General features: G+C 36.5%; 2 protein-coding genes across 3 annotated transcripts; one reads left to right on the forward strand and one right to left on the reverse strand.

Annotated features, from left to right (window-relative positions):
- Window positions 1-1401, forward strand: LOC132634201 (uncharacterized). Its single transcript, XM_060350490.1, has 2 exons — window positions 1-741; window positions 1167-1401. The coding sequence occupies exons 1-2, from the start codon at window positions 499-501 to the stop codon at window positions 1248-1250; spliced, it is 327 nt and encodes a 108-aa protein (XP_060206473.1). The 5' UTR covers window positions 1-498; the 3' UTR covers window positions 1251-1401.
- A 4882-nt stretch (window positions 1402-6283) lies between these two features.
- Window positions 6284-10871, reverse strand: LOC132632592 (protein JOKA2). Of its 2 annotated transcripts, XM_060348586.1 has the most exons (8): window positions 10587-10871; window positions 8279-9636; window positions 8057-8198; window positions 8012-8026; window positions 7661-7918; window positions 7399-7548; window positions 6742-7314; window positions 6284-6625 (listed from the first exon to the last, which is right to left on the reverse strand). In XM_060348586.1, exons 1-8 carry the CDS (start codon window positions 10608-10610, stop codon window positions 6530-6532), a joined length of 2616 nt encoding a protein of 871 aa, XP_060204569.1. In that variant the 5' UTR covers window positions 10611-10871; the 3' UTR covers window positions 6284-6529. The 2 variants fall into 2 exon arrangements, with proteins under 2 accessions (XP_060204569.1, XP_060204568.1); XM_060348585.1 differs by having other exon boundaries at window positions 8012-8198; window positions 10587-10870.
- Window positions 10872-11423: the final 552 nt, after the last annotated feature.

The raw sequence follows: 11423 nt of genomic DNA on the forward strand, positions 1-11423 counted from the left end.
TTTAAAACATTAGTCACAAGTATGATGATGAAGCAATTGAACTATAAATGCGTAGGTCTGAGAATCACCTGATCCTATAACCCCTCTCCCAATTATCAGTCAGCTAACTACAATGACGACTTGTGATACCAAATTGAGCATGAAGCTTTTGATCGATACCAAGGTTGGCAAAGTACTATTTGCAGAGGCTGAAAAGGATTGTGCTGATTTCCTCTTTCACATTCTCTCGTTGCCTGTGGGTACTGTCATTAGGCTTCTCAAGGAAACAGGAATGAATGGGTGCTTGCCTAACCTATACGATAGTGTGGAGAATCTGGATAAAACCTATATTCAGTCAAACCAAGGCAAAGATATACTTTTGAAACCCAACTCTTCAGTCGGAATACCTTCAGTTCCTTTTCTATTGCTTAATGACGTTCCGACCACAGAGAAGACTTTTTATGGCTGTTCCACTAACAGTGGCCACTACGGTTATGTTTCTGATGACCCTAGTGCAAGATGCCCAATCTGTCAAAATCTTATGTTAGAAAGTTTGATGATATTGCTCCACCGCCAGTGGATGGAGCTGCTGGGGCAGCTACAAGGGGTTTTGTGAAGGAGATGGTGACATACATGGTGATGGATGACTTGGTCGTTAAGCCTATGTCCACCATCTCTAGCATTTCACTTCTTCTCAACACGATTAATGTCAAGGATGTTGGTGTCCTGCGTGAGGAAGTGGTAGATTTTGGAATGGAAGAGGTAAACACCTTAATTTGGATTTAGTTATTACACTAGCAATGTAAAGTCATGTCCTTACTCTATCGACTGTTATAGTATGTAATTACTACTAGTGCTGTTCTTTTACTGACTTGGTTAGTGTAAAAAAATTAAACTCAATAAATTTTGCTTCTATGTTTTTCTTATTTCCTTCTTTTGGTAAATGTTTTACTTCTTCCGGCCTAATTTATGTGATATAGTTTATCTAAGCACGGAGTTTAAGAAAAAAGAAAGATTTTTGAACTTGTGGTCTAAAATAAGTTATAGATATTTGTGTGGTTGGAAATTTTTTCATTAAGGGTAAAAGGGGAAGTTTCAAGTTACATTATTTCTAAATATAGAAACGTATCATTCACATAAATTGGGACAAGGGAGTACTTAATTAAAGAATTCCTATGATTTTGCAGGCAATGAAGTTGTTGAAAGTGTCTTTCGAGTCGAAAGCTGTTCTGACCAGTGTTTTCATGAGCCGTATAAAAGTGGAGAAATAGTTATATTAGACATAATGGAATTGGATGTTTCAGTTTAGTAAATTCCCCTTTAATGGCTTTCTTTTGTTTCATTTCCCGCTATCGTTGATTATGCTTTGTAGGTTCTGTTGTATATGATCCATTGCAAAATCTTACTTTGTCTGTTTTCAGATTGTTTTTGTTTTGTTCTCTGCTTTCGCCCTGTATTATGAAGTATCTTTTCTAAGTTTGTATATTTAGAGATTCTACGGCCATCTCCAACAATATAATGTCGCACAAATTATTTGAAGCGCATGTTGTACATCTTATGTTCATTAACGTAGAGGAAACTCCAAAAGAAAAGGCTTTGATCATTGCTAAGCTAGCTTGACCAATGTTCAAGATAGCCTTTAGTCCATTAGTAATAAATTGCTACTGAGTTTTTGAGTAAAGCTTTAGTTAGCCTTTTATTGAATCACCCTAACTAGCTTTCCAAATTCATGGCCCGTTACATCTCAAAAAACCGATCTGCTCAGCTGAATTGAAATAGGCCTCTATAGAAAAACTTATGCTGCTATACACATTTTAAGAATATGAAAGGAAATGTGAAAGCAGATTATAGTAAAGGAGAATTCAGTTGGGAGACAAACGATTGGACTCTAATTCAACAAGTAATTCTAATAGCTAGTTTAAGGAAACTAATGAGGGCACATGAGCAATGCTGCAAAGGTCTCTCTTCTATTGTGCCGTACTACTAAAGCTAAAGCATTAATGTCTGAAATGGAGAGGTCTGTGTGCTACCATTAAAATAGATTTCAAATTCACTCTCTGCTTGTAGGGTTTAACTGCATACTCGTCCTAGAGATTAGCCAATCAATAATCTCTACACTTGAAATATTCAGTTTGTAATTCTGACCAACCTAGACTAATACCAGTGTTTTCTTCCTCTACCATTTCTTGGATTTCAAGAATTGCTTCGTTACTTACGATTGGAAATGTAAGACTATAAGCCATTAGCTGAAACCATGATGAATAGTCATCCAGAGAAAACTGTTGAGCAAAAGAGTCAAAGTCAACAAGCTGGCCTGGACCTGTGTTGGTGGGAGGTAGCGAGTACCTCGTGGAATTAGTTGAGGTGCATGCAAGGTCGCCCAAACACCACAGTTTTTAGAAAAAAGTATAAAAAGAAAGAAATATTTGAGTATAAAAAGAAAGAAATATTTGAAGTCATCAAAATAGCAAATTAGAGTAACCAAAGTATCTGATAGAATGTAAGACACGATATAATAGGCTGTTGCACAAATTGCTTGATGGCAACATGTTTTGGTGTCTATACCAGGTATTTAAATGCAATGACTGTTTGGCAGGTTTTAGTTCCCATAGCTGTAGTTTTGACTTCTGAGCACCTCGGCTGATAATTAGTTGTTCAAGCGAAGCTGATAGTTTTACAGCTAAGCTTCGTGCGAAATCTTTTGCACCCTAATTCTACTGCAAAGTTAGCTAGAACAGTAGAACTATGAACGATAAATTTTTAAAGCTAAGCTTCATGGAAATCTTTTACACACTAATTCTACTGCAAGGTTAGCTCTAGTTTTTGTTGGATAAATATCAAAGATCTTGCCAAGAATTCATCCTGTTACCACTAATAAAGCTTATTTTTGGCAACCAGTAAAAGTGCATTTGAAAGTATGAACGCAAAATGCAAAATTCTTGCTGAGCAAAGATAGCTTGCTTTGATCCATGGAGATAGGGGCGAAGCCACCTTGGCTTGAGGGGCGTCAAGCGACACCTTGACACCCTTCGCTGGAAAATTATATTGTATATATAAGTGAAATTTTGGTTTTATAGGTATGTATACTAGTGTTAACAGCCCTTAACACAAATTGAAGGCTTAGCGTAGCGGTTAAGGGGTTGCAAAAAGTCTCTAAGATCACAGGTTCAAACCTAGGTCACGACATTTCTACATTTTTTGACACCCTTTAATATGAATCCTGGCTCCGCCACTGCATAGAGATATGTGTAGTTTAACTGCCTCTTCTAGCTGAGTTATGCTGATACTCTTATCTCGTTTCTCCTCTTAATCCTGCACTGTAATGTACACCTAGGTTTTGGTTTGAAGTTTTTTCACTCTTGATATCTTTCATCTATAGCCATTGAAGAGATATAAAGGAAGTATATAGTTCTTCTGGTGTTATAATTTTTTATAATGGAAAAAAGGGATGCATTTTAATGGAAAAAAAGGATGCTGAAATGATAATTTTTTCACTCTTAATCTTTCATCTATAGTCATTGAAGAGATGTAAAGGAAGTATAGCCATTAGAGTGCTATATGAAAGCGCCACTGGTAGGAACAAATAAACTAGTAGTATATATGACAGCGTAAAAGATCCAAATACTGCAATTAAGAATGGAAAAGGACTTTTGGAGTTGTCTTTTTACCCAACTTTTGGATTCCATGGTTTTCTTGGAGGATTCTATGCTCCTATTTAGTAGTTTGCTTGATAACGTGGGAGAAAGGTTGAAGCCTGAAATAGGAGAAATATTTACGAAACGTGACAATAGTTTTTTATTTATAAAAAATAACATTACAAATTTTATACAAAACATACTTTTTTAAAAAAAATATTCTTTTTATTTTTAAAAAAAATTACTTTTTCTTTTTTAAAAAATATTTTTTTGTTTCTTTAAAAAAAAATTATTTTTATTTTTTTAAAAAAATTATTTTTATTTTTTTAAAAAAATTATTTTTATTTTTTAAAAAAAATTATTTTTATTTTTTTTTTTAAATTATTTTTTTCGCTCAAAAATTTATGTATGAAATGTGTATATCTCGCTCAAGGTTTAAATAGTTCGCTCAAAATTTAGTGTATGAAAATGGTACGAAAAATATATGAAATGTGTATATCTCGTTCAAGGCTTAAAAAATCCGCTCAAAATTGTGTGTATGAAAACGGTATGAAATTTGTATCTCGCTCAAGGCTTAGAATTTCACTCACATTTTCGTGTATAAAGTTAATGTTAAATTTCTGTAAAATTAATACAACTACAACAACATTGTATACAACTTTGATACAACATTCAAGACTTAAAATAATCGCTCAAATTTTTGTGTATGAAATGTGTATATCTTGCTCAACGCTTAAAAAGTTCCCTCAAATTTTGTGTATGAAAAACGTATAAAATGTGTATATCTCGATCAAGGCTTAAACATTACGCTCAAAATCTTATTTATGAGAATGGTATGAAATGTGTATATCTCGCTCAAGACTTAGAATTTCATTCACATTTTTCGTATATAAAGTTCATATTAGGTTTCTGGAAAATTAATACAACTACAATAACATTGTAACAACTTTCATACAATATTCGAGGCTTAAAGTTTTCGCTCACAATTTTGTGTATGAAAACTATATTAAAAATTTCGCTCACACATACACATTTCATACAGCTTTCATACACAAAATTTTGAGATAATTTTTTAAGCCTTTGAAACAAAAAAAAAATTAAAATATCTTTTTTAAAAATAATTTTAATTTTTTAAAAAAAATATTTAAAAAAAATTATTTTCTGAAAAAAAATAAAAAATAAAAAAATATATGAAAATCCATCATGTTTCGTAAAATATCGTTATGTTTTGTAAATAAGGAAAACTATTTATATATTTTGTAATAAAGAGTCTTTATGTAGGTACCCTATGTCATTTTCCCTTTAAAAAATGGATAGACTTATTTTTTTAAAGTCACAGAGATATTTCTTTAAAACGAACCAGACGCGACTCACCAGAAAAAAATTATTATGTGGCTTTAGAAAAGTATGACTACTAAAAAAAACAGTTAGACTTTTTTTTTAAAGTCACGTGGCATTTTTTTAATTAAAAAATAACCTAAACGATTTTTTTTAAAAATTATGTCAGCGAAAAGGGTATATTTGCACCATTTTATAACAGTAGGGGTATATTGTCACCATTTGTAATGGCGGGGATATATACACACCACCTTTGTAACGATGAATATATCTGCTTTAATTCGCAAAGTTGAGGGGTATATTTGCATTATTAAATGAGAATTAATCTTAACTATAGATGACATCCTTGAGGACTGATTGACTAGCTATAAACTGTAAACAAGGTAAGAACAAGTTTTTAATTAATGTGAACTCCGTCCTCATGTTGCCAGTCTTTTCAACCAAAGCAAAATTAGCCTTTTCATTTCTAGCGCGTTTTTATAATTGTAAGCTAACTTCTCGTTTCCCTTTCTAAAAGAGTAGTTTGTAGTTTCTTTCTTCACTGTTGATTTGAGAACGTTAGCTAACTTGTCTTTTCATTGCGTGGTGTCAATACATTTGGCAAAGTCAAAAATATTACCGATTGAAATCTTCCATCTTTATACATTAGTACGAGCAAACCTCTACTCTATTTCTTGTAATAGCACTCTATAGTGGCGGACAGCACAGGTTGGAATGGTGGATCAAATGCTAATATGAACTTTAATAGTATCAATCAAAAGCGCCTTGGGTGTGGTACAGTGGGAGTCGAGAGCAACTAGACATGGAAGTCATTATAGTTCAAGCTTAACACGCAGCACAACTTAAAGATTTACCAGAAAAAATAAAGAATTAAATGGCACGAAGTACATATCTTTTTTTACCTATAAATAATCTTATAGAGAAAAAATTGTTTACACTATTATGCTGGTAATACGAACACATCCTATTGCCCGTTGCGGTTCAAGTCGGCTATAAATTTCAACCCAAATTAAAAATAACAAAAAATGAAATGACCCTCGGCAGACCCCAAACACCCCTTTTCTTCCCGCTTATGTAAAAACTACGAACGCTTCCCTACAATCAGACTTTTCAATGACCTGATCATATAAATACTTTCTAATCCGTTAATAACATATAAAGCTGCTCACCCCACAACGAGACTAAATGGCTCAATATTCATGCTTAATATGTGACGGTTCATGAATAATTATTAACCAGTAATCTAGGGCAGCAGAACTGCTCGCCAATGACGATGACACTAAAAGAGAGCACCTGATGCTTAGATATTAGATACAAGCCTCTGGTGGCTATTAGGAAGAAAAACATTCATATTCAATATACTAAATATCATAGGTTTCGAGATACGACTAATACCATACTACATACTACACAGCTAGTTCACGTAATAACATAACTTAAAAAGAGTTTGGCAAATCATAGTTGACAAATAACCAAAACATAGCAGGCAAACAGTAACCAAAACCATTATGTTGCCTCCCATCAATTATTCATACCAAACTTATCCATCACTCGACAGGAGAAATACTAAATCTCTCCTACTGCTCTCCAGCAATAAGATCCATGACAACACGCTTGATGCTTCCGTTGTTCTTCTCAAGCAGCTTCTTATTCATTGCTTTGTCACAGAAACCCTGCATTCACAAAATCACCTTAGCCAACCTAGAATTATTTCTTGCACAAGTAAGAAACAGGCAAGAAAAGAAACGTTAATCTTTGAAGTTTTTCTTTGACGTCTAAATTAACCTACCATCTCCTCCAGCTCTTCGAGGATAGGATCCCACTCGGCAACACCACAGAGATCATCAACTGACTGCCCCAAATTATACTCATTCTTCCTCAAGATTTCTTTGTTCAGATCTACCTGCTTGAAACCCATTTCCTCCAGCTCCCGGAGGAGGGACACCTCAACTTCGCTATTCCCTCTAACATCCTGGAGTGGTGCCTGCATAGCTACAGCAGCTGATGGTACCATGGAAGTAACCGCTGGTGCTTCCTCAGTTGAATCAATAATTGGATACGAAATTGGTGAGCTAGGAGCAGATGGAGAGCTTGGCTTGTCACCAAAACCACCAACCAACAAGTTATCATTAATAGGAAATTTGGCTTCCTGCTCCTTTTTTTGGTTTTCTTCAGCCACGGAATCAACCAACTCCATTGTACTAGAGCTCTTAGGCTCAGGTAGGACATTCTGAGGTTCTGGATTCACATTGAAAATATCAGGTCCGGACAAATCACTGCTGGCAGGAGGTAAATTCAAGTTTAACCCCTGAAAAGCTTCGTGGACCAACTCCTGTTTTGGCTGGTTTAATACAGCATCGACCTGCATGAACAAGGAGGGGGCATTCTTCACATCAGAATTAGATCAGCATCATCAAGGATATCGAGGCAACCAAACCACACTGACCTGGATAAGCACCCATACACGCTGGCCAAATTTCTGCCCCGAAGACGAAGCCAATCTCCAGTAGGATATGTACCTACCAGGATGCTCAGGAGCAGTAAAATCAACTGCCACATCAAGCTCCTGGTCAACAGCCAAACCAGCTGGAGTGATCTGCAATGCATATGACATCAAATCATGAGAACTTTCTGGATACTTAATTCAGTAACTGGCAACACGAGGGAATTACAAGCACAAGAAACTAATTTCTCGTAGAACTTCTCACCTCTAATTCAACGGAGAATTTATCACTTAATCTATCTCCCCCAATCCAAACAAGCTGAGTTCCTTGAGGCCAGACGAGATTACCATTGTTCTTCATTTTCCAGATCTTGGTAAATCGAGTCAAGGGGGTCATGATGGTTCCATCCAGGATATTGACATCCTGTATGAAGCGGCTGTCCAGCTTTGGCCGACCTGATTTCCACCCATAGCCTCGAGAGACTTGTGGGACAGTTGGAGCACTGGCACGCAACCTGGCATTCTAGGTGACCCCCCCCCCAAAAAAAAAAAGGAGTTAACAGAGGTAAAACAGAAAGAGATGATGTTATGAGAATTTTAGGGAAGTGACTCCTACCATATCCTGTAAACACTTTTGTTGTTGACTCTTTTGTTGTTGACTCTTTTGTTGTTGACTCTGAAGATCTTGTAAACCCTTGAAAGACAAGGGATGCCGGTAAGCTAAAGGACGGTCCATTCTGATGTAATCAGCATCATTTCCCATTTCAGCAAAACATATGCTGCAGAGATCGTAGTTCTCCTTACTGCATGAACATACAATGGTTATATCATTTAATGTCAGCTAGATAAAAACAACAAATAAGTACAATTAGAGGGTCCTTACACTTTAGATATGAACCTAGGGCCAGTTATCGGATGAACCCCACAACCATCACAGCGTACACCTTTATGGAAAAGAGTCCCAGTCCCATCATTGTTATTATGGCCCCTTTTAAGTGGGACCCCAAAAGGGAAGTTGGGAATTGGCACAGGGTTGTTTGCCGTTGGCACCCCAGAAAACGGACACTCATTCACAGGGTTAAGTGGAACTAGACTTAAAGCATTTACAGGTCTGAAGCCATGATACGGCATCTTCATTGAAATGCCACTGGAACCTGCATTACGGGAATCATTCACATTGACAGTGTTCATTGGAACTTGACGATGTACAGGAGTGAAGCCATCAAAAGGCTTCTTGGTTGAACTGCCACTGGGATTTGCATTGAGGGAATCCCAGTTGCACTGTTCCAATTTACTGGAGCTTGCAGAGGCGCCCAAATCAACCGGCTTAGCTACAGGATGACCCTTGCTGGGCTGCTCATCAGAAGTTTTTTCTGGTGGATTAGGTGAGGAACTCAAATATGCAACGCCAATAGTCTTTCCACCAATGGTCTTCACCAACGATTTCTGAGCTTTAGGACCTTTGAATGACGATGACTGAGCTCCGGTTTGATCACCTTCCAAGGTTTTTGATTTAGCTATTAGCTTGACTGAGGCATCTACAGCTTCATTGGAGGCCTTAGGTTTTGAATCTGTAGTCCTCAATAGATTCTCCACATTATGTAGTGCTGTGAGGGGCTCATTCTTCTTCAGGGATGGCTCTCCACTTTTAACATTTGGCTTTCCTCCATCAGCACTCATAGTATTTCCATCAGATGTTCCACTAACAGAACCAGCTTCTTTGACAGGTTGAGGCCCTGAAGCCTGATTTTGGTAGTAAGATAGCCCCATCTTAGACATAGCATCAACAAGCTCAGCAACGATGGGAGTAGAGGATGAAGCCCTAGTAGTCAGCTCAGATAAGACCTTTACCACGGATTCACGCAGAGGTTCTGGAACGGACTTGAGAACATCAGAAACACCGGATTTCAAGTTTGGGAATGGAGGCTGGACCCGAGGTGACTGTAAGGGAGTAGACCTTCCACTAGATCTAGTTGAAGGTCTGCCACTTCTTTCGGCAGCATTTAACCTCACAGATATTCTCAAAGGATTCAGGTCCTGCCTCGTAACATCCTGCAGATCCTCATCATCAACGAGTGTTACTGCATCGCCATCCTCGTCAATGTATGTTAGTGTGAGTTCAGCATCATGAGCAAAGTTGAAAAGTTGAATAATCTTATCTCTCAATCCACCCATGTTAAGATCAAGCTTCTCATTGATGACACAAGCATTGAATCGCCTGAGTGTCTCTTCATACTTGACCTGCAAATCATGCAAGATGTTAGAGTAGGCCACACAAAAGAGAGGTAACTCCAAACCCAACACATAGCTCTGCCATAGCTCAACAATATTGTATTTCATAATGTTTTTAACATTTACCAGCACCCATGGGTGTAGCCTAGTGGTCAATGCAGTGGGTGGTGGGTTGAGTTGAAAACTCTGAGGTCTTAGGTTCAAATCCTAGCATACCAAAAACGCTAGGTGATTCTTCCTAGCCTTGGTAGACAGAGTTAACCAGGTGTCCAGTGCCTGTGCCTGTGCCTGGTCGGAGGTAGCAAGTACCACCTATAATTGTATGTAAGCTGGCCCAGATACCACAATTATTTAAAAAAAAAAAACATATACCAAAAATCAAGGATGTTTCATGGAGAACAAACTATTATGATGTATAGAAATATAAATATTCCACCAAAGTACAAGGCACAAAAAGGAAAAGATAACCACAACAAGCACGGTCCTTGTAAAAATTGAAAGTTCAATCAACCACAAAACTTAAAATTACACATGGGATCCAATTCCACCCAAAAAAGAAGCAAACAAAAAACAACTCGCCCAAATCAACAAGGGAAGACAAAAACCCCCAAAATGCAAACTCAACTACAACATCCATACGAAACCCCAAATATTTTGCATGTATATAACAAGTAGAAAGACCAGCAATTCTAAAAAATGGATAAGCACAAACAATCGTGAACAAAGCAGTACACTTAAAAAAAAAAAAAAAAAAAACCGCAGAACCGTACCAAAAAAAAAGTCACTACTCATTCGCTTCGCAGAAGAAAGAACCTAAATTTAGCCTTTTCTTTAAACAAAGATTACATCAAATCCGAAATTGACAGAACTCATCAACTCAAAACAGAAAGACGATATGAAAGCTGAAATAAATAACATAAATTCTTAAAAAAAAAAAAAGGAAAAGTGAGAAATCGAACCTTGATCACAATAGAAGACGCCATAGCTAGGTAGAGAGTAGCGTTCCAGTAAGCCGCACAACTTTTTTAAGTACGAAAATCACTTTATATAAACAGATTGATAACAAAAACCCTAACCCTAGAAATTAAGGAGAAAGAAGAGACGAATACTTCAACAGAGCGATATAAACGAAGAGACTAATCTCACGATATGATTCCACGCGTAACCGTAAGCCGCGCTTCTCTCACCATATACTCAAATGCTATGTGTTGTATTCGCACGACTATCACTTATATACTTCTTTTGTGGATATTTGTTTGGCCTCTTTTGAATTAAATTTTATTTTTATAAAAATACTTTATTTCTTGCTCCCAAAGAAATCCACAGGGCTAAGGAAACCAAAAAGTCCTTGAGTCACATCCAATAATCTGTTTGCGGGAACATGATATTTAGAGTGGGGCCTCGGTTTATTGACGTGTGATTAGTCGGAACTCGCCGCCATTGCGGGTACATATCAAAATGGTCCTATTGTAATTGGTTGTGTGTAAATAAAACCACGATTTATAATTTAACATACATCATGGTAAGAATTATGAAGCTCTTACTATTTGAAAAAAAATATATATAAATTGTTTTTGAATATCATATGTGTTTATTTTTCAGATTTCTTATATAAGAATAAAAATTTCTTATAAAAAAAATAAACTAGAAATATTTTGTAAGGGCTGTGGAACCATTTCTCTCAAAAATTAATGTGTAATTTGGTTGGCTGAATGGTAGTGCAACAAAGTGAGACGTGAAAGCAAACCAATTGAAGCAGCGGAAAAAGAAGGGCGTTAACATCAAAAGGAGTCCAA

The sequence above is a fragment of the Lycium barbarum genome, chromosome 3 (genome assembly GCF_019175385.1).
Source record: "Lycium barbarum isolate Lr01 chromosome 3, ASM1917538v2, whole genome shotgun sequence".
NCBI lineage: Eukaryota > Viridiplantae > Streptophyta > Magnoliopsida > Solanales > Solanaceae > Lycium > Lycium barbarum.

Bases quoted from the DNA above. Each gene is read 5' to 3' on its own strand.
- LOC132632592 (XM_060348585.1), bottom strand. From the start codon at position 10,610: ATGGCGTCTTCTATTGTGATCAAG. The intron at 7,919-8,011 runs GTAGGAGTCACT...GGGGTCACCTAG, and splicing joins AAAAGTGTTTACAGGATATG to AATGCCAGGTTGCGTGCCAG. The intron at 6,626-6,741 runs GTAGGTTAATTT...TTGTGAATGCAG, and splicing joins TCGAAGAGCTGGAGGAGATG to GGTTTCTGTGACAAAGCAAT.
- LOC132634201 (XM_060350490.1), top strand. From the start codon at position 499: ATGCCCAATCTGTCAAAATCTTATGTTAGAAAGTTTGATGATATTGCT. The intron at 742-1,166 runs GTAAACACCTTA...ATGATTTTGCAG, and splicing joins TAGATTTTGGAATGGAAGAG to GCAATGAAGTTGTTGAAAGT.